Raw genomic sequence first — 23,727 nt, 5'->3', positions numbered from 1 at the left:
AAGTGACAATAAATAACACTTTGCATATGACTTTTATTTTGTCATCATATTTGAAACATCCTGATTTTATGATATTATCAGCATCATCCACCAGAAAGCAGAAATCCACCGGAAATTATTATATATTATATAATTATAATATATAAATATAATATAATATATAAGTATATATATATAATTATTATTATTAACTTATTTCATTATTATTTACTTAACACGTTTAATTTATTATATATTATTGTTTTTATTTCTATATTATTTGATACTTATTTAAGATAATTCATTCTTCAGTGATCACAAATGTGTTTGAATAATCATTTAAATATCATATATCATAATTCAAATATCATAATCAATGATATTTATCATGGTATGTATGATACACTGGGCTTTAACGGGTTAAAACGTCTCAAAGTGACAAATAGCTCTAAATATAAAGTTAATTCTCCTTAACTTTATATTACCATGCAGGATGTCTCAGTGAGCTAGACTGCACCCCTGTGTGATGCTCTGAGGACAGTCCTCTGTCCCTACAGGGCTTACCTTTCTCTGCTGTTTCTCCCAGGCGGGGTCCAGCAGAAGGTCCCGGTCCCAGTCCTCCTCCTGGATCATGTACTGTCCCGCGGACATCGTGTACGTAGTGTTGTACTGCACCTGCGTCTCGACAGCCGTCATCGTGTCTTCCTCTCTTTTTATCCCTTTTCAGCACTTTGTGAGGCAAAGAAACAAGGCTTATGTTTGGGGACCTCTCAACCCTCCGTGGGGGGTCTCAGGGAACGCGTGAACGAGTCTTTTCCGACCGCGCGTGTGCGTGTGTGTGTGTGTGTGTGTGTGTGTGTCTCGGGGCTGAGGCCGAGGAGGCAGAAGGGCCAGACTCCACTCGTCCGGAGCTCCTGTGTGTGGAGTTGAGCTTCCTCGCCGAAAAAGCAGGGCAACTTGCTGCCCCAGCCGCGGGGGGGCTATAGAATTCGACCCCCCAAAAAGGTGAGCGAGGCGGGGATACAGCCTACTGTCCAGTCAGACTGTCCAGTTTAACGACAGGAGGAGGGGCTGTGGCATAGGCACGCCCACAGAACACCACCCCAGTAACACCTGTTGCCCTTGGAATGGGCAGCACGCCTGAACCAGTTAAGGCAGTCTGCTTCTCAGTTCTGGTACTGGAGCAGACAGAGTTTAAGTGGCTCGGTCTCAAATGGCCTTCAGCTCCCTATATAGGGCACTACATAGCAGGTGATGAAATAAAGGCTCCAGCACCCAACAAGTACCCGTTTGGGTTCTAGATAGTGACAACTATCTAGACTATCTAGACTGCTCCTGCCCTGAAGGGTTTAAGTGGCTCAGTCTCAAATGGCCCTCAGTTCCCTATATAGGGCACTACATAGCAGGTGATGAAATAAAGGCTCCAGCACCCAACAAGTAACCCTTTGGGTTCTAGATAGTGACAACTATCTAGACTATCTAGAATATCTAGACTGCTCCTGCCCTGAAGGGTTTAAGTGGCTCAGTCTCAAATGGCCTTTAGCTCCCTATATAGGGCACTACATAGCAGGTGATGAAATAAAGGCTCCAGCACCCAACAAGTAACCCTTTGGGTTCTAGATAGTGACAATCCTCATCAATACTGCATTAGTCTAATGATTATATAGATGCATGTGTAATGCACATAGGTTGTTCAACAGAGAACCACCTGGGCTTCAGTCTGTCCAGTAGCTCCCTTCATATTGCACTACATAGCAGGTGATGAAATAAAGGCTCCAGAACCCAACAGGAACCCATGTTCATGCCTTCTACGCTTATGTCTAGTGGTTCCCTATATAGTGCACGACATAGTATGCAATGGCATGCACAGTGCACTGAATGTCCCTAAATAGTGCACTATAATTCCAGTGGCTCCCTACGTAGTGCACTACATGGTATGTCATGAAGTAAACAGTGCACTGAATGTCTAATTAGAAGCCGTTTAGGATTCAGACAGCAACACTGGTCATGTAAAAATGACTCTTAACCCCCAAATAGTGCACTATATGTCCAGTGGCTCCCTACATAGTGCACTATATAGTATGCTAAAGAGTTAACAGTGTACCAAATGTCTAATTGGGAGGCATTTAGGATTTAGTCGTCATATAACAATGACTCCTGACCCCTACATAGTGCACTATATGTCCAGTGGCTCCCTACATAGTGCACTACGTAGTATGTAATGGCATAAACAGTGCAATGAAGGTCTTATTGGGAGCAATTAAGGGTGTAGTAGTCATATAAAAAAACTCCTCACCCCTAAATAGTGCACTATATATCCAGTGGCTTTCTACTTAGTTCACTACATAGTATGCTATGGAGTAAACAATGCGCTGGATGTCTAATTAAGAGCCATTTAGGATGTAGTGGTAATGTAAAAATTACTCCTGACCCCTAAATAATGCACTATATGTCCAGTGGCTCCCTACATAGTGCACTACATAGTATGCAATGGCATAAACAGTCCACTAAATGTCTTTTTGGGAGCAATTTAAAATGTAGTGGTCATATAAAAAATAAAAAAAACTCCTCATCCCTAAATAGTGCACTACATATCCAGTGGCTTCCTACATAGTGCACTACATAGTATGCAATGGCATAAACAGTGCACTGAAGGTCATATTTGGAGCAATTTAGGATGTAGTGGTCATATAAAAAACTCCTCATCCCTAAATAGTGCACTACATATCCAGTGGCTTCCTAAATAGTGCACTACATAGTATGCTATGGAATAAACAATGTGGTGGATGTCTAATTGACAGCTCCCTATATATTATGCAATGATGTAAATAGTGCACCAAATGTCTAACTGGTAACTATATATGGTTTAGCCAGTAACAATGTCATATAAGAATGGCTGACCCCTAGATAGTGCACTATATGCCAGATATTGACTCATTTGGTATTCAGTCTCTCCTACCCCTTATATAGTGCACTACATAGCAGGTCTTGAAATAAAGGCTTCAGTACCCAATAGGGAACAACTTGGCTTCCAGACAGTGGCGGCACTCATTACGTGTACACATAAGCAGTGCATTAGTCAAAGGATTAGTTTGTTAACCCGATATAGTGAACCCTGTTGGTTCATCAGGGAACCTGGGCTATCAGCCTCCCTCAATAGCTCCCTACATAGTGCACTTCATATTATGCCATAAAGTGCACTATTGTGCACTAAATGTCTAACTGGGAGCCATTAACACTTTAGTCAGTGACAATAGTCATGACTCCTAACCCCTAAATAGTCAGATATATGCCAAGTAGAACCTAAATATTGCGCTATATATACAGCAGTGAGTCATTTGGACTTCAGCCTACCCTGTCCCTTATATAGGGCATACATAGGTCATGAAATAGTGGATAGTGCATTCACCATGTTAAATCAGGACCCATTTGAAACTCAGCTGATGGCAATGGTCTTGTTAAAAATGATGCTATATGACAATTATCCCCCTAAACGGACCATTCTACTATAAATTACATTTAAAAAATCTCTGTGTTTAGGGGGGAGGGAGAACACCTCATAAAATGCTATATTGTCTATATTTAGCTTATTAACATTTCAATGTTCAATGCCTTTGAATATCTATGGATTAAATACTCCATTGTTCAAAGCATGAACGATCTTTTGTTTCCTGCAGGGTTTAGGTGGCTCAGTTTCAAATAGCCCTCTGCTCCCTACATAGCACACTACATAGGAGGTGATGAAATAAAGGCTCCAGCACCCAACAAGAAACTGTTTGGATTCCAGATACTGAAACATGCCTTCTACACTTAAATAGTACATTTGTCACATAGTTCCCAGCCACCTGGGCCATTAGCCTGTCCAATACCCCCTACATAGTGCACTACATAGTAGTGCACTGAATGTCTAACTAGAAGCCGCTCAGGATTCAGACAGCAACACTGGTCATGTATAAATGACTCATAACCCCTAAATAGTGCGCCATATGTTCAGTGGCTCCCTACATAGTGCACTATATAGTATGCTAAGGAGTTAACAGTGCACTATATGTCTAATAATAAAAATTATGGGTTTTTTTGCCGGGGGAGGGGGCATAAATGGCTAATTTGTCTATACTGAGCTTGTTACTATCTCAATGAATGCCTTTAAATATCTATGGTTTGAACACTCCTTTGTTCTAGCTTGAAGTCTCCCGTTCCTTTAAGGGTATAGTAATGAGCTGATGAGGTGAGTTTGGAGAAACATTCCCAGACAGAAATGAGGCCCTGGCTTTACCTCTTTACTAAATAGTTACCCTGTGACACTGAAAACCAGAGGAATGTGCACGGTTACTGATTCCAGAACTGTCATTAGGAGCAGCATAAAGGACACCATCACCGGACCAAGGCCTGGAAGATCATAAGGAACCTCAGCCATTCAAGCCACGGACTGTGGCTTTCTCTGTTGCGTTCAGGGAAGCGCTTTCGCTCTCTGAAGGAAAACACCGAGAGGATGCGAATCAGCTTCTTTGCACAAGCCAGTCAGGCTCTTATCCAGGGCTGTGGCTGATAAAAGCCCCCCTCTCAGGACCTTTCGCTGCACATAATCATTTATTATACTAATCACTACCTCCTGCTCAGTTGCACAGCATTATGCATTGTTGCACTTTACACCTGACAGCTCTATTAAACAATACATGAGACTTGCTTTTTTATATTTTTTATATTTTTCTCATGTTTTTAACTCTGTATGTATTTTTTATACTTTATTATTTTAGAAAATTAAACCGTGTATTTGATCCTGTTGTTGACAGACATTATTTTAGCAGAAACTAGCATTTCACTATAATATAATAAATAAAAGTTTGAACTTAAACATTTAGGAAAGCACCTAAACTTCAACATGCTGATGTAACTGTAAAAAAGCTGAACTGCTGCCAACATCACCGGACTAGCTGTTGAAGCAGAGGCTGGTTGGTTAACCTGAGGTAAAAGAAAACAGTATGCACACGCTCTCTTACAGGACTAGTTTATTAAAGATTCAGCATGCGACGACAAACCGTATGCATGCAAAAGCTGGTGTAGAACAGTACATTTATCCAGTCACAAATTTCCAGTCAAAAGAATTTTGCAGAGAACATTGTTTACACGGCATGCATTTGCCCCGCTCTACGTCATATAACTACGGGCAACATACATCCTATCACCTGCAACAGAACGGATTCTTCAGCCGTCTGTCACTTCACTCCCTTTTCCCCTTCTGAAGTTGTATTTAAGCCGGATTTTTGAATTAGGAGAGAAAAAGTATCAAAACAGGAAGGGAAAAAAACACTACCACTAGATTATACAACAGCAGTGAGGGATCTCTCAGTGCAACCACTACAGAAAGTGGGGCCACATGTGGCTATGTGATTGCATGCACGCCAAGAGAGCCATGAGAGTAAAAAAAAAAAAAAAAGGAGAAAAGTAAGGGCCGGAAATCTTAGCATTACAGTAGGAGCTTCTGGTGTGTCAGAAGTATTTGGACTGTAATGCTGCTGGTACCAGTCTGGGGAGGTTAATGCTAACACACATCGAAATTTCATGGAGGCATTTCTGTCTACAGCAGTAAAAGGAGAGCAGCCCTCCCAAACACTGATAGGACAGGACACTGATCTGGACAGCACAGACGTCCACAATCACAGATACACCAGAGAATACTCACCTTTAACCTTTATTTAAAAATCACCACCACGCAAAAAACACCACCAAAAACCTTTCATCTGCATTTAGTTTTTTTGATTTTCATTTTTTGACATCTGGCAGTCGATCTTCACATTGTGTCCAGATTTCATGATGAATGGACCAATAGAAATGCTCCAAAATGACCTGGAATGTAATATTTTCACATTGACTTCCACTGGAAGTTCAGAAGTTTTTTCCCTCCTCCTGTAAAAAGCTGACATTTTGGAGATACAAGATTTTTGTGTGATGGTGACAATAGAGCTGTCTAAACGGTTCCTGGCTCAAAGTTAACAGTTCAACAGACAACCTTTCATTGATACAAAACCTTTACATTCAGTAGAAAAGGTTCTTCTCGCTCCTTTTAATAAAAAAGGTTCTCTAAAAAGCCTCAGAACCGTGTTCCGAAGGGTTCTCTATTAGAAACCCAAAGTGGCTGTTCAGTGGAACTGCTCTCAACGGCACCTTTATTTTTAAGGGTGCACAGATGGGAAGGCGATTTAGGGACAAGAAACATGACATATCAGAACAGGGAACAGTAGAAGTGTGTGTGTGTGTGTGTGTGTGTGTGGACACCCACAAGTGTGTGTAAATTCAGAAATATAAGTAAGTCAAAGTCTTTGCATGTTTTGGCACTGCAATGAGAGATTCCTCTACAACCAACACACACACACACACACACACACACACACACACAAACAAACACACAAACACGCACTCCAAACCAATGTATGCTGAATGTGATCGGACCTGTCAAAGCCAGGACAACAGCACCTTCTAGTGTACCTACACTTCACTCTCCCCAGCTAAGGAAAGGTCCTATAGGAGCCCTGAGATTGAACTGGATCGGCAGGTGGCTCAGGCTTGCGGGGGGGATTTGTCTTATAGGACGTTTCTCTGGGAGGTTTCGAGGTTTTCTCAAACCACTTCACGCTGGTAAACACGGTTCTCAGGGTAAGAGCGCTGAGCTGAAGCCAGTTTTGGCCTTTTCCATTCTAAGGAATACAGCTACAGAGGCAGGGCCAGCAACTGGTCAGATCAGTACTCTTAGTCCGAGATGCCTGATGAATTTGGGCCATTGGCTTCATTTTATTAGACGGCCACCAAAAACGTTAACCAGTTTAGAGGAACTTTTCTAAATCGCTTCCCAGCAGTAATAGATGTGCATGGATTGTGTTATGGGTAGACACACCCTTACTCCTTTTAATTCACACATTTGTGCAGCATCAGGCCAAATCAGTCTTCTTCGAGTCAGTACTCACCAGACGCTGCATTCATAACCACCTCAAGTCATACAGTACCAGTCAAAAGATTGGGTTTCCTTTACTGTTTCCACACTTCAGAATAATAGTGAAGCGTTAAATGCATACTCTACACTTTTTTATATTGACAAAAGTATTGGGACACCTGCTCATTCATTATTTCTTCATTGCTTCATCCTGCTTTTTTTATTTGAAATGTCTCTACTGTCTAGGAAAGGCTTTCTACTAGATTTTGGAGGAGCATTGCTGTATGAAATTGATTGCATTTAGCACAAAAACGTTAGTGAGGTCAGGATGATGATGGATGATCACCACCCTACCTCATCCCCAACTCCACTCTACTTATCCCAGAAGTACTGGATGGAGCACCATCATTCCAGAGAACACAGTTCCACTGCTCCACAGCTCAGTGCTTGGTGCCAATGTCTGTCTCATCTGTCTCAGCAATGGGTGAAAGGTACAGTCGATGCATGCATTCATTAGAAGTGGTGTCCGCAGACTTTTGGACATATGCTGTATCTTTAGAGCGTGACTCAAATTAGCTCCCTTTTACTTTAGGCATCTTTGCAAACTCTCGGCTTTTTCCTCTAAACACACACACACACACACACACACACACACACACACCTTTGACTGGTACTGTACGGACAGATGGCTCTTATTTGAAGACTGTGTGATGCCTGCAAAAAGTCTGACCTTCATAAATGAAGGGCGCCGTCTTTTGTCCCAGCTCTAACCAAAGCCCAACGTCTGATTTAGCTAATCAATACCTACAGTGTTTACTGATTAATACAATCAGACAATGTGGATTAGCCCTTCTGGAACAAAATCTGGTACTCTTCAGACTGAATGTGCCAAAAAGGATGGTTTGGAGCAATGCCAGAAGTCTCTAACTCCACACCTTGAATCCCCTTCTGGCCGTGGATATTGCGATCACTGGTGGGCGTGACACCAGGAGGCCAAGAAGCCATCAACCGCTCAATACGCTACAGATGATCACCAATTCCTGGGCTGGAAACTGGATTCAAGGTCAAAAGTTAAAGTCCTGGTCGTGCGGCACCAGAAGAGTTTTTAAAGAACCTGTGGCATCTCTTCACACAGGGGTTAGGGGTGGAGTGTGGACTGTACCCATCAATCCAATAACTTTGAACCAAAACCCTAGAAGAGGAAGGTCAATGTCCTACAGAGTATATGTCCAGCAAAAAGGGAAGTTTAAGGGGTGCGTTCAGGCAGTTAGGCAGCAATTGCGTAACACTGAACAAACTTAAGAGAGCCGGTTTTGGGAAGGCGACGAGGGCGGCGGCAAGCTGTGTGTGCGGCGAACAAACTCCAGGAAGGGCTTGGGGGAAGGGGTAAAAAGGAGGGAAGGAGTCAAGGAAAGGGGAGGGGCAAGCGAGATCGGCGATATTCTAGGTGGGGCTCTTGAGCGAAGTCCACATCTGCCAAGCCTCGAGACACTGGACAGACTTACACCCAAGCACTCTTTACCACAGCAATAGCTCCATCCAGTCAATCTTTTCCTCCAGTACAGTGGTTCCCAACCCTGGCCCTGGAGTACCCCAGCCTAGCACTTTTTAGAGCAGTGATTACCCTGGTCCTGGAGATGCATGTTCCCGTAGGGTCTATCTGCACTGATGGCATACCCACCTGCTTCAGCGTAACATCTCCAGAAGTCCTTGTTTGGCTGGATCAGGTACATCATGTTTAATGTGAGGTGGAACCATGGGTATTACAGCTTGGAGGATAAGTGAAACTGAGCCTCAGATAAACTAGATCTGAGAAACCAGATCTCCAGGAGAAGGTGTGGTGGCTACTGTTTGTGTATTTCCAGCTCTGAGGCAGTGTTCCTTGTCCCAGGCCTAGGGGACGTCCATGAAGTTCACATTGTTACTCTGTTTAAACTCCCAACACATCTGAACCAAGCACAAGCAACAACACTAGATACCCAAATCAGTGTCGGGAGCTGAGACAGGACAAAAACGTGACCCGTCTTCAGGTCTCCCGCGAATGGGTTGGGAAACACTTCTCAACAATACAGTCTGTGCATCCACTATCCCACAGCTTCAAGCATTCCCTGCCCCAGCACACCTGATCCGGCTCATGAAGGTCGGATAGTTTGCTTTAAAGAGCTGGTTCTGGGAATAGCAGAAACATGGTAGGACAGTGGGTCACCAGTGCTGGGAATGAGAACCCTTGATAATACCAACACCCCCAGTTCGACTCAGGAGTGGCTGGTTAATTAGCTGATTAGTTGGATGAAGTGTCGGCTAGAGCAGAGAGAACACAGGGCATGAGGTACTCCAGGACCAGGGTTGGGAACCAATGCCTTAAGACGTTCTTGCACGCCGGCTCCTGCAGGCTAACTCACTCTCTCACTCTCTCACTCTCTCACTCTCTCACTCTCTCACTCTGTAGCTGCGACCACCAACCATTAAACACTCGTTCAGCCGCCAGGGAGCCACCAAACTCGCCCTTCACTCACAGCAACACAAACATCAGCCCAACAGCAGCAGCAATCAGCAGCATCAAACCATCAGCCCCTGCTGTCACTCAAGCTGACGGCACAGCAAAACCGCTCAGGTTGTGTGTGGTTTTTGTTTCGGCAGCAACTTATTGCGGCCACGGAGGAGCCCAGTAGGCTGTGGCAATGTTGACGGTGGAGTGGAGACTAGAGGGGAGGTGGGGTGGTGGGAGAGAAGGGCAGGTGTTCGGTAAAGGCGCAGGCGCTATCGGGTGGACGACAGGAAGAAGGGGGGGCGGGGGCGAGGCACAGTACTTTTACCTGGATGGAGAGAGAGAGAGAACTTCCTGTGCATTGCGCGACGCTAAATGTCCTCCCCCCACCAACACTGCATGGTGTCCACCATTCAGTTCCTTTGGGGGACCTAGTTCAGCCGGGACAAGGGAGTCAGAAAGCTTTGCTTTTGGGTTTTCAAATAGGAAAACAAAGTGTAACATGCACAATAAAAGAGATCACAGAAACCAAAGCGTCAAGGGAACCATTGCCCTGTCCAAGCTCTTCCCACAAACACGTTCCCTCGTAGCAACTGCAGTGAGACTGGACAAGCTTCGCGGAACCTTAGCAAAGATGCCTACCATTCAACCTGATGTAGTGCAAGACCGTTTGTGTAAAACTACGCTATTTGGACAAAAGTACTGGGACCCCTGCTCAGAGGACAGTCCACTGTCCAGGGAAGGCTTTCTACTAGATTTTGAAGTCAGGATGTTGGATGATCACCACCTCACCTCGTCCCCAACTGCCCAACTCGTCCCAAAAAAGTATTGGCTGGTCCACCATCATTCCAGAGAACACAGACCCTAGACGGCTTTATACCCCTTTAGCCCATGCCTGGCATACTAGATTCTGTAACACTGCTGTGAGGATTTGATTGTGTTCAGTGGCGAGAGTTAGTGAGGTCAGGATATTGGATGATCACCACCCCACCTCACTCACAGCTCCCCATCTCATCCCAAAAGTACTGGATGGAGCACCAACCATCATTCCAGAGAACATGGTTCTTCCACTGCCCCACAGCTTAACGCTGGGGGGATTAACACCCCTCTAGCCCATGCCTGGCATTTAGCATGGTGCCAATAGGTTCATGTTTATCTCCTCCAGGGAGTCCTATTTTACTGGCTATACTTCTCTACAGGGACTAGACTAGCTGTGTGTGCATTTGGTGCAATTAAAGGTAAAGCTCAATGCATTCATTAAAAGGGGTGTCCGAAAATATCCGGACAAATAGTATATCTTCATTTAGAGCGTATCGCTTGCAGCTCTTTAAAGTTGCCATGTGATTAAACATGGTGGCAAACGCATCACTACCATTAGCTACCCGACGTTATCCACTGAAGCTGTACAAAAACAAGCTGCGTTCTGTAAAGCTTGTGTAACCTCGCTGCAGTTACAATGAAGGCCAGTATTTGTGGGTGGAGCATGGAATACTCAATGCTACTGTTAAAACTGACAGGCTGACAACCCCAACAGGGCTAGACTGCGAGGCACTGCACAGCATTTAAGAGTGCTTGTGTTTTTCTGGTACACACAAAAGCTTCACCACATCCCAAAGCCAGTGCTCATCACATTTTTCAAAAAACAAACCAAAAAAAGCACGTAAACATCTGCCATAGTGTAGCAAACTCAAAACTCTTAGTGTAGAGGTTTTAATGGGCGGCGCTGGGTGGTTATTTAGTGAAGGGTTTGCAGCGTTGGGTAGTGCCGACTCCTTTGGAGCCAGTTGAGCGAATTGTTTGGTAAAGCTAAGGGGACAGAGGGAGGGTCACCCCCAACTTACCCCATCCACAGAAACACAGAGGGACAGGGGGGCAGTCTCTAGTCCTTTCACTTCCTCTCAGGGCTCCCCATTCATTTGAGTCTGGGCGTTTCACAGAAGAAAAACAAATCATGAAACATCATCAAAATAAAAGCAAAAAAATTAATAAAGAAAGAAATGCTTTCTCCCTTTACTTTCATAAATGATTAAAGACATTCTTTATTTTATAGTTGGATACATGTTTGGATTTTTTATTTTTTTTTCATCTAAAGACCATGCATGCATAGACCCTTAGCATCTTTTTTCCATCTTCTCCTTTTCCTATGAAAACATCTGAAGCAGAAACAGTGCTACTGGCACACAAACTACACGAATGAAGACATTTTACACATAGGCAGTCCCATTAAACATGGCCTCTTCATTGTGTAGGTACTGAACCGCTCATGAGGAGTAAATGATGATAGACGATGTCACACAGTTATAGGCAGATGCAAAGAGATGGGAGTGAGGGAGTGAGAGAGAGTGAGAGAAGGAAAGAGGGAGATGGAAGGGGGTAGTCTAGTCAGACTGAGCAGCGAATGAAAAAGAAGACTGAAAGAAACTGATAGCGATCTCCCAATTCTTTTAATCCCACGCCACAGCACCACAAAGCATACAGCACTTCTCAACCGTGTTCACCTTCTTCTATCCAGTTTCACATTTTAAGACTACAATCAAGAAAGAGCAAACTGTGATACATTTCATTTACTAAGGCATAAGAACCATAAGCCACTGGAAAGCTGATTTTGGCTGATCTTTAGAAAAGAGAATTTGGCTATAAACATAATCATTCTGTAAAAAGCTACAAGATGGAAAGCTACGTTTTCCTCATTCATGGCTGTAAACAAAGTTTATGGAGAGTATTTAAGAAAAAAAAAATATTGAGTCCCTTTTACTATATTTATAAAAACATGTAGGCATCATGAATAAGACACTTCCAAAAACGCAGCTACTACGCAAAATGGCAGTTAAGCTAGTCAGTGAAGACCAGAGGGCCAATCCCAGCTAATGGCAACCTAGTTGCACCTTCCTCCAATTGTTAATTTCCCATTAATCACCACGGCGACAGCAGTAGCTACATTAAAGTAAATCTGAAAAAATAGGAGGGGAGAGAATTCACAGTGTCTTTCAGCTTTCAGAATGGGTGACATGGGATGGGGAGGGGTGATGCAAATCCTCACTGAACATTTATCCGTTCTCTTCACGTGGGATGTAACGGGGTGGAGGGGTGTGTGAGTATGCACTGTGGTAGAAAATCAAGGCAGTTTCCCTAAATATGCATGTATTTGTATGTGTGTCTGTGTATGTGCCTGTCATTGCAACTAATGGGCCTAACATTATACACATTTACATGTGGCCAAAGTCCCAAAGACAAAAGACGAACACACACACAAACACACACACACACGCATACATACACACAAACATGTAAAAACAGCATCCAACCCTGGTCCTACACTTCACACACCTCCGGAGTAAACATACATTCAATTTTATCAAAGTGTTAAACGACCTCTAATCAATAAAATGTGTGTTTTCTATGTACACATTTATATATACGTAAACTGGTTAATAGTTCACATAACTATTCAAGCAAATCTTAAAAATCTCAAGTACAGTTTTCATTCATATGCTACTAACAATGTATAGAAAAAGGCATTTAAAAAAAGAACACATGGCTAACGCCAAGCCTACACCTTAAAACTGTCTACAGGTTTAAGGTTTAGAGACTTTAAACAGAGCGACTATACTGTGTATTGTATCATGTATGAACGAACGTGTGCCGTTTCCCTTTCGCTACCCTGGCTCGCTACGCTGGGTGGGTGTGTGTGTGTGTGTGTGAGACCAGAACCAAGGTCAGATATTCCAGTCTTTTTTAAAAAAAAAATTAAAATAATAAAAAGGCGCCCACCCTCCTACAACCCAGACATAAACACACGTGTACACACACATACACACACACACATACATCATCTATCTCCCCCATAAACACAAACCACAGACATTCTCTTTCTCTCACACACAGAGACCCACACACACAGCGTCACAGACATGGCGCGAGGAGGTGGGGGCAGAGCGGGGGGGAGGGGGGGAGAGTAAGAGCAGACTATCGGAAGGGCGTTTCAGGGGGGTGCAGGGCGAGTTCGGAGCGGCGGAGGAGGGGCTCCTTGCGCGACGGCGGAATCGGCGGAGGCTCATACACGCGGGGCGCCGCCACGGCGATGGCGGCAGCGGCAGGCACGGGGGCGGCGGGCAGCACTGGCCTGAGGGCATCCAGCGCAGCCACCGGAGGGGCAGGAACACCGGGGAGGGCAGGGATGGTGGGTACCGCTGCGATGGGGTTAGGGGCCGGGTAAGGGACCGCTGAGTACTGAGGGTACTGTGCGAGCTGCTGGTACTGCTGGTAGTACTCGGCATAGTACCTGAATGTGGAAGGAAAGAGGACACATACACAAAGAGACACAGAAACAAACCGCCCACAAGAATTAAATCAGTACCAAACAAACCAGTCTGCTTCATTATGGTTGACTGCATGTAAGAGATGCAAAGCTGCAAGCAAAAGTTTGGGCACCCCAGGTCTAATAACATGTCAATTTTACACGTTTCTTGGTACATGCAACATTTTATGTTTCCTTGTGTTACAAGGTGGTTAATTCTGTAAAAACACAGTAGTTGTGCATTAAAAGCATGTTCTCTGTGTAATCATGTAATTGGACCAGGGGCATCCAAACTTTTGCATATGCATACACTGCTAATCAAAGGTTAGGGGATGCTGTTTTTGGGGGGAAAATATTGTAAATATATGCCCATATATGCCCATGCTGGTTTACAACTTTTAAATGAGTGAATGAACATTCTGCAGAGTGAGTTTTGGCAAGTGCACAGAACAGTGTGGGAAACCAGTGGGTAAGAACTGTGCAGACGAAACAAGACATTTCATGACTTCAAGTATGATATCCACTGTTACTGACAGATATATATATATATATATATATATATATATATATATATATATATATATATATATATATATATATATATATACACACACATACACACATACATACATACATACATACACACACACACGATATTGTAAAACACGTTATATCTGTCAGTAACAGTGGATATATATATATATAGTGCCACATTTATGCTCCTGACGCCTGCACCATTTAAGGTGGAATGGAAACTTCCACTAAGAAGCAGTCAAACAACTCAAACAACTGAGTGCAGTTGTGTTTGCATACAGAGTCATAAATCAGCACGTTCTAATTTCAATAGTAGGGATGTTTATTGAATTATCAGAAACATGTCTCGACAAATTCAAAAGGTTTTAGCAAATAACAACTAAAAGAATATATTACAGGAATGTATTTTGAGAACGTATAAATTTACACAGATTACGGATGGCACTAACTTTTCAGTAGTGTTTTAGGGGCACACGTTGTGCTGGGGGAAGCAGATAAATGAACTAGGTTGACGATGACCTAGATGACTTTAGGTCATGTCCAAAGCTGAACGGTCTAGGTTAAACTTTGCAATTCCACGGGTGGGGCTATTCTGACCAAGGACCAGCCAGGGCAAATACCACCATTGGTGGTGGTCAAGCAGTTGTTAGGAAAATCATAGAGAATATTTACATATGCAGTTTCTTAATTTAAAAAAATCAACAAAATTAAATAAATGTTTATTTTTGTTTATATATATATATATATATATATATATATATATATATATATATATATATTTGTTGTCCCTTAACTTTTGACCAGCAGCGTAGAATAACCTAAAATATCTCCTTCCTCTGGTATTCACGAGCTGACCCACCTGGCAACAGCATCCTCCTCCTGGCTTGCAGCTTCTTCCCGGCCTGCAGGAGTAGGCAGCAGCGCCCTGCGCTTCGCCCTCTGGTACATGAAGGGCTTCATTACTGGGTCGGGCAGCAGCGGTGCTGATCTTCGGAGAGGGCTCCTGTCCCTTTCCCCGGACTTTGCGCTTGCCTGTTGTTGCTCTGCTAGCACCTGCTGTCCTTGCGCAAAGTAATGTGCCCTCGCAGCTTCGAAGATGGCTGCTGGGTCAGCTGCTCCCAAGGCGCTGTACGCTGGGCTGGCTGTGTAGATGGCCGGACCTACCGTGTAGGCTGGGTTAACAGCAGCAGCCGCAGGAACCTCCATGCTCGGTGCTGCAGCTAAGAACACAGGGTTAGCTACTGCGGATGTGTAGACCTGTGGGCCGTAAGCTGCGGCGGCGGCAGCAGCGGCCGCAACTGCTCCATTCGTCACCTGGCCGTAGAGGGCGGGGTTAACCGAGCCATAAACCTGTGCAGCTGCGGTGGCACTGCTGTTGAGCGCTTGATTAGCCACCGTTCCACCGTAGAGCTGGTTAGCGACCGTTCCATAAACTTGGCTTGCTAGCGCCCCATAGACAGCAGGTGCCACCGCGGTTCCACCTTCAGCCCGTGCTCCAGCAGCTGTCAGTCCAGTCAGAGCAGCGTAGGTGGGATCGAAGGTAGAGGTATTGTAGACAGAGTTGTGGACGCTCTGTTGTACCTGCAGTGGAAGTCCTGCGGCGGCTGCTGCGGCTGCGGCCAATACGGCTGCTTGACTCTGATACTGCTCCAGAGCAGGTTTACCGCTCGGGCACTCGCCCGCATAATGACCCTGCTTACCACAGCTCACACAAGGGATCTTTCCAGTGGGCGTTTGCTTGCTGGGCTGAACCTTGGAAAGCTCCACAGAGAGTGGCCGTCCCTTGAAGGAAGTGCCATGCAAAGATTCGATGGCCTGAAGAGCGTCCTCCTTGTTCTCCATGTGTACAAAGGCATAGCCTGTAGAAACAAAAATAGCAGCCGTTATAATAAAGAGGGGGGCTGCTAAGGAATTCCCCCATCTTTCCAGTTGTGTGGTCTAGTACATACCAGTACGTAGCCACACACACTTCAAGTCAACATGAATGAGAAACACATTTTCTTTCTGTAACATGAAACTTTTCCCAATGAAACACGGTAGTAAGTAGGTGCTCTGAGCTTACTAAGCACTTTCGTTTGATGATAGTTGGGAGTGGTGGGAGAGGGAAGTGAAAATTATATTTTTCCACCCACTAGTTGATGGTGCATGGCAGCATAATCAAAAATCATGCTTAAAAAAAAAGGTCCATTTGGATTCCTCACACAATTCTAGACATGAAGCACTCTGTATCTCTACAGCATATTAATTTAAATAGAAGAAATTACTGAATTAGGCATTAATGAAAAAAAGGGACCTTAGTTAACATTTGCTGTAATGCGTAATATGCTTTAAAAGTAAAAACACCCTCCATAGATCACAGTACAGCAGCTGCAGTAAATGTAGTTGTCTACCAAAATATGTCTATATGTGTCTTATGTCTAATATTGTGGCACCAGGGGTGGGATAATATTGACAATACTGAGCGTACTGTAGGAGAAATGATAAACTTATAAACTTTGCTTCCTGCCCTCCTGCTCAGTCTAACCCCCAGTGTTTACAGCATGCCCTAAAGAGGGGGTGTTCTCAGTTGGGGGGGTTGCAACATGTGGCCACTTTGGATTGGCTGGTTAGACCAATGCTTGTGTAAAGGTGATCATCAGGTCAAGATGAAAGCACAGTGGAACAGAGACAGAGAGAGAGGATTCAAGGGAGGGGAGGTATAGGCTCCTCACACTGAAACCCCAGTGACCTTCTCTCTGGCTCTCTGACTCTTTTTCTTTCTTTATATCTCTCTTTCTCTATTTACTGACTCTAATCTTTCCTCTTACACTCTACAAGTAGTTTTGTACATAGGTGTTATTCATAAATGGCATTTGCCTCTTATGTATTACAGCCTCATTACGTTATTCATTGACTAACTGTATCATGTAACTCAGGTTATTGTGTATCATTAATAATCCACCTGTGCGTCCTTAAACCAGCTTGTTGCACAGTTTATTATTCTAACCTGTGGTTGTGGCATAATGCTATGCTAACTCTTAATAATGTTCTTTGGGTGCTGAGGTTTTTCATTCCTTATATAATTTAATCTTTATGAAGTCAGACTAAATCAATAATTACATTCACACATTTAACCTTCACCAGTCCTGATAACCGTCCTTGAGCTGGGTTCCGAGCAAGGGTATACAGGAAAAGAAAAACCCTGCAGTATTATGGGTATCGTCAATGAAAATGACCAACTGCAGATTTTAATTAGAAAGTGTAATTAGTGCTGTTTAATTAGAGGAAAGTAAATCACTGTACTCAATATGGGAGAATCTCTGAATAGTTTTTAAGAATCTGACGCTGAAATGGACATCACCACCAAACATAAAGTCAAGAAAGTCGATAGTGAGACTAAAATCTGACAGTTTGAAACTAAATAAATCCCTTGATAGAACAACCAAAAACTGAAATTTCAATATATGGAAATTATGAGTAATACTAAATGTGGCTGCAAGGATGTGTACCATCTGGAAAACTCCCAGATATTCCATGAGGATAAAAATAGAATCTCTGGCCTTTACAGTTCCAGGAGAAACTCCATGGCCTGTCACTTACTTGGGCTTGGTCTCATAACATTCCTTGAGGTAAATAAAACGCAGACATCTTGGAAAAAGTCTGGAATTTGTGGCAGTGTTTTTCTATTTACATGTTTGTAAATACCAAAAGCAACATGCAAGTCGGCATTACGTAAAAAGACATGAAAAGGAGGGATGCAAAACTTTGCCTGTGAAACGAGGTGAAGGGAAAAATGTGCTGCTTTCCTCTGTACTGTTGGGGTGAAAGAACACGTAGAGCTAAATGCTCAGCTTTGACCTTCAAGCCCACTGGCATGCTTGATAATACCACATCTGAAAAGAGGTGGTGCAAAGTCATTAATTAAAGACTTGCTCCTGGGGTCTGCCAGTATTAAAGGTTCCGACGTGGTCCTGGGCTTACACAGGCAATTCAGGGAAAACCCTTCATCTGGTATAGGACTTTTACATGAAGAGGAGATTTTTAATACTTTAAAGGGTCTTTGAAAACTCCTTCAGGGGACCAGAAGTGAGTCTTTACAGACCCCCTTAGTTTGTATGTGTAAAATTTAGACCTGTTCTACACTGGGAATTGGCCATGACCGAAAACGTCTTCTTACCTTTAACTTTGTCACATTCCAACACTTTCCCAAAGGTCTGGAACAGCTCCTTGAGGTCTTCTGTGGTGCACATGCCGCTCAGATTACCCACAAACACTTTGGTGGAGTGAAGCGGGCGTCCTCTGGACTCCTCCACCACCAGGTTACGCCCTTTAAACTCTCTGCCACTGAGCTCTCGTATGGCCCGCTCGGCTGCCCCCTCTCCCTGCAGGTGAACGAAGGCGAACTGCCTGAGGACGCTGCAGCTCACTACTTGTCCATAGGACTCGAAGATGGCAGACAGTTCTTCTTGTGTGGTGTCCAGGGCCAGGTTCCCCACAAAGAGCTTCACCGTGTGGCCCTTCTCCATTGTGCTAAACAGAGAAGCATATCAGAGACTCCATTAGAGATCACACACCGGCATCAATGGGTATCAGTTTCAGGTCAAAATCAGGGGACACTGCTGGTTGGGATTCGGAGGGGAAACAATGATTAATCGGATCTAATCCTGTAACAAATCTAGCATGAAATAGCACACACACTCCTGCTGTGTGATGTGATTTCAGTTGTGTTTCTTTCTATTGGGTAATCAAATATTTGAGTAGTTTACAGAGGATAGCCTACTTTTAGATGTTTATATAAGTAATTAATTAATAAAGCTTAGTTGTTTCATCTGTACTAACAAATACTCAAGATTTCTGTATCAGCATCAGAAACCTAACAGCAGTATATAAATTAGAGACAGGGACCTTTAACAGTTAATTCGGTCCTATTATCCATTTTAGGATCTTGAAGGGGATCAGAACTTCCTCAATATTGAATTTCTGAGATGTAAACAAAGCAGAGGTGGGCCAAATGCTTAAAACCTTTACAATACAATCAATATATTTTATTATTCAGATCAAACAACTGTCACTACAACAGTTACAGTGTTTATATCTAGAAATACTACCAAAAACTGTGCTAAATGGGACTAATTATGCTGTATTTTTAATCCAATGTTCCATAACTCCTTAAACCCTGTACACAGGGCTAACCATTCAGTTCTTCACCCTTTTCCTTTAGTTTAATACTGTAAATAATCTGTGTTCTGTGTTTTTTGTTACTTGTCATACGTGTTGCTCTCACCAAGACAAATTCCTTGTATGTGTAACATACTTGGTGAAATAAAGAGATTCTGATTCTCAAAACTGCAATACTCTCATAATTATCAGCTGTTTTCTAGACCCTAACATAGAACCCTGTAGGATGCCACAAAATATGCTAACTGTTCTGCTAAATAAATAATTTATAGATGTTTTAATTGTTATGATTAGAGATAACAAAATTAGCTGGACCAGGTATTGAATAATTAGGCCGTTCCATGAAACTGATCCTTTCACTTTAATTGGTTGGTGTAAGACTGCACTAAACGTTTTGATGTTTCTATCTATATATCAATTTTTGATTGCTGCTTGTATGTTTGACCAAGTTACTTATTTATTCTTAGGTTCAACTATTAGATTTTATTTTGAATTATGCCAAAACATTTCAAATAAGATTGATTTGATACCGTTTGTGTGTTTGACAAAATGACGCTACCTATTTTCTAAGCATTTTATAATACATTTTATGTATTTTTATATATTTTAAGAAGACTTTTTTTATTTTGAATTTGAATGTTCAAGGTCCTGCACAACCATTTATTTTAGTGACAAAAAATAGCAATTTATAGATGTACATCTACGTTAATTTGTTATATTTTGTTTTACAAAGTTAGTAAAGTAATGTTTAAGTCAGTCCTGATGCCTTAAGTCTCTCCCACATGGTGAGGTGTACGGTTTATTAATTCAACAATGGTACTGGATGGGGTATCGACCAATATGTAAAGTTTATGTATCTGTATCGGAACTAAAAACACCGGTGCATCCCTAATCATGATTAATAACAGAAAAACAAACCTAGCGACCAAAGGGTTTAAGTAATATATTATACCATATGCTCAAACAACAAAAGTCTAAAACAAAGTCATTCAGAGTGTTTTGATGCCAGAAAATTGCATTTTTGTGCTGCTCACATTTCTTTACAGTGGTAATAATACAAGTCAAGTGTCATTTTATCCACAGACTGCTGGTATTTAGCTGATGCTCTGATCCAGAGCAACTCACATTTGAATCATCTTACACAGGTGGGAGAAGGTAGTGTTAGGAGTCTTGCCAAAAGATCTATAAAGTTTGGTGTACTCCAATGTTTACTATCCAAGACCACAAGTGAACACACACACACACACACACACACACACACACACACACACACACACACATTTATGTGTGATATTATGGGATCATTCCTGATTTACGCCAAAACCTTATCAAAACACAGAACCCACCATCAGGAGACTGCCAGGTAGATCCCCAGTGATGCCTGTGCCACCCCAGCCCGGGAGTCCAAGAGAGCACAACTGGCCTAGCTCTCTCTGGGTGGGTGTGATGACCCTCCTTCTCCCAGCTCACAAGCACAGTGCTAGCCAGCGAGGATGTCTGTTAGCTGACAGCATATCTGGGAAGTTAGCGACCATTCAAACAGAGGCAGTGGCTGCTTTCAATGCCTTCCCTCTCTTAGGATGGTGGGATTGCGTATGAGATGGGGAAGTCCCAGCTAATGGACGGCATCTGCCACGAATGAAGCCCTATTCGGACTGGCGGCATTAAAATGACCTGAGGACATGTGAGGTCCATTATAATTATTATTATGTACTTTTTCGTTTCGCGATGCAGAACGAGTATCCTGAACACGTGTGCTCGGAGACTAAACATGGCATGTAGCATCAGGCAAAAACAATGCCTTTTTCCAACGAGGCCACATCTGCCTGGAAAATCAAGACATGTGTCCAGACGGGACTAAAAATATTAGGCCGCTGTTGAGTTCAGGCCGATCTGGATGAAAATAAAGTTACATAGGAACTCCTGTTAAAGAGATAACTACCCCAGAACCACATGTACACTTAATCTGGTCCAAATAATGATCAAATTAAACTGTGATAAAATAAATATATATATAATAAACAAAAAAAAAACCCTTCAGACGCTGAACAATTCTGAACTCAACATTTCATTTCATTTCACACAGTCTGATAGTTTGCATGTTTGTTTTTAACGGTGGTCATGCAGGAAATAAGTAAAAGACCCGTGGAAATTTGACCTTTTAAGACTTTAAGACCGAAACTACTGCGAGACGAGTACGCAGGTCCTGTATTTCTCAGGGTGAGGAGATGAAGCGTAGGCCCTCATACAGTCTGAGAGGTGTTTAATGGGTTAACATGGGGGGGGGAAGCAGAATGCGGTAGAGAACACAAAGAGCGACAGAAGACCTAAATATCTACAGCTGGAAAAGCCACAAAGTCCAGTCTGTGGTGCTGAAACATCAAATCATTGATAAGCTGAGTGTGTGTATCTGAATGCCTGTGGGTGTGTTGCTGGACTGCAGCACTGCCTAGGACTGCCCTGCTCTGCCTGTTGTGCCTCACAGATGTTTGACTGGGACTTTATTAGAAGGCTATAGGCAGCTTTTTAAGCCACAGGTGATACAGGTGGGTGATACCTGTCCCTGTGTGATGAAAAATTATGAAAAATGATTAACAACATTAGCTACATAACAACAATACCTGGCTGTTAGACATCTGCAGGGAGCTGGATAAAGAGATAGATAGATAGATAGATAGGTTAGGGTGTTATATGTTCCCTTTTGGACATTTTAGAGCACAAACCAACCCCACAGAGACCCCAGATCAGATCAGATCACCCCAGATCACCCCAGATCACCCCAGATCAGATCAGATCTACTGACGCAGTGCCGCACAAAGTAAACACACTTGGCCACTTCCTCGATGTCTGAGGAATTGAGCCCAAAACAATAAAACCCTCCCCGAGCCGAACAGCGGTCTCCTGGGCTGGGAAATCTGGAAAAGCCGTGTTTAATACTTCTTATAACACATTAATGCCTGAAAAACGCTGACCAGCCTTTCCTTTAACAGCCAGCTGGCGTCAACAGCGCTCCGGAGGGCTAGCATAGCACGGATGGTAAAAGCAACAAGAGGATTTTCGGTGCGCACCGAGAACAATTTCTCACCCCACGGCTCGAAAACACACTGCCCGACCACTCGGAGGACGGTATTAACCCAGCAGAGCATCGCTGTGGAGATATCGGCGGTGTTCCGCTATCTTTTACCCCCCTAAGTCCCCCTTTTGTGGCTGAACCGCTGGATGAGCAGGATTTTTCGGGTGCCCGCTCCCCAAACCTCTCCTCCGCTCTCCGCCTCGCCTCGCGTTTAATTTCACTGTGAATTATCGTACCTTGGACGATCTCATTAGAAGTGTCCTGTCGCTCGATAAAACACGATATTCTGCTGTTTATCAGACATATAAACACACACACACACAAAATAAAGAAATCTTCCATCTTACCTAAACGGCGCAGGCTCTCAAAATGGTCGGTCCACTTCCGCTCTTCAGTAAGACGGGCATTCTTTCCCAATGAGAGAGAGAGGGGGGGCTCATCTGGTCATTATCACATGTAAAATAGTTATAATAATAAATCCCAGCGCAGAGAAACAAAAAGAGAAAGAAAGAAAACAAGGAAAAAGAGAAATGTGATGCTCGTTGCCATAAAGCACATTAACCCCCATTTTATGCCTGGGGTGCTGTAGCTACACCTCAGACCCACTGTACAGAAAATAATTAATTAAATAAATAAATAATTAAAAGAAAAAGAAAAAGAAAGAAAATAAGGGGAATAATAAAGAAATAAAAAATAAAAATAATAATAATAATATTAAATGTATAGCTAGCTACGTTTCTGCGCCTCCGCGGCTAGCTAGAGATATCGCCATGCCTCCTGTGCTGCGATAACACTGCAAATTTCCCCGCTGCGAAATTAATAAAGCATTATGTTAATTATAATTATAACAATTATTATTATTATTTCATACATCAAAATAAATAAGTAAAAAAAAAAGAAGCTATGTAATGTAAAACAAATGTTAATAAAAAGTGTGTATTAAAGATAACTTTATAATGAAATAATATCAACAATAAGATGGAAATAAAAATCAATAAAATACGATTTTAAATGTTTAAGAATTGAGCAAACACGCGGCTTCCACTTCCGGGCAGTAGCTAATAGCTACTAGCTAGCTAAGCTGTTGCTATATGGTCACTAGGTGGTTACAGTGGTGTTGCTAGGAGGTTGCTATGATATTGCTGTGATATTAGCTCAAAACTTTAGATCTTGTGTAAATCAAGCTTCATCAAGTGTAGCATCAAGTGATTTTAATATAAATATATATATATATATAATAAATAATATATAATAATAATATAATAATAATA

General features: G+C 42.8%; 2 protein-coding genes across 4 annotated transcripts in view; both read right to left on the bottom strand.

The window, feature by feature from the left end:
• actn3b (actinin alpha 3b) overlaps positions 1-684 on the bottom strand; it is a 45,903-nt gene extending 45,219 nt beyond the window's left edge. Inside the window, exon 1 of the mRNA XM_072688747.1 lies at positions 544-684. Coding sequence (XP_072544848.1) covers positions 544-675 — 132 coding nt within the window. The 5' untranslated portion in view covers positions 676-684. The remainder of the gene's footprint in view (positions 1-543) is intronic.
• A 4,286-nt stretch (positions 685-4,970) lies between these two features.
• Positions 4,971-22,966, bottom strand: rbm14b (RNA binding motif protein 14b). 3 transcript variants are annotated; one of them, XR_011980121.1, is made up of 5 exons: positions 22,804-22,966; positions 18,383-18,735; positions 15,086-16,085; positions 11,237-13,677; positions 4,971-9,826 (listed from the first exon to the last, which is right to left on the bottom strand). XR_011980121.1 is itself a non-coding variant. In XM_072687360.1 (4 exons), exons 2-4 carry the CDS (start codon positions 18,729-18,731, stop codon positions 13,362-13,364), a joined length of 1,665 nt encoding a protein of 554 aa, XP_072543461.1. In that variant the 5' UTR covers positions 18,732-18,735; positions 22,804-22,966; the 3' UTR covers positions 4,971-13,361. The 3 variants fall into 3 exon arrangements, 2 of the variants coding, with proteins under 2 accessions (XP_072543461.1, XP_072543462.1); XM_072687360.1 differs by having other exon boundaries at positions 4,971-13,677; XM_072687361.1 differs by lacking the exon at positions 22,804-22,966 and adding an exon at positions 20,730-21,214 and having other exon boundaries at positions 4,971-13,677.
• Positions 22,967-23,727: the final 761 nt, after the last annotated feature.

Source organism: Salminus brasiliensis, chromosome 9, assembly GCF_030463535.1.
Source record: "Salminus brasiliensis chromosome 9, fSalBra1.hap2, whole genome shotgun sequence".
In the NCBI taxonomy this organism is placed as follows: Eukaryota; Metazoa; Chordata; class Actinopteri; order Characiformes; family Bryconidae; genus Salminus; species Salminus brasiliensis.
Note: the sequence above shows the minus strand (reverse complement) of the source record. Positions and strands in the feature narration are given on the sequence as shown.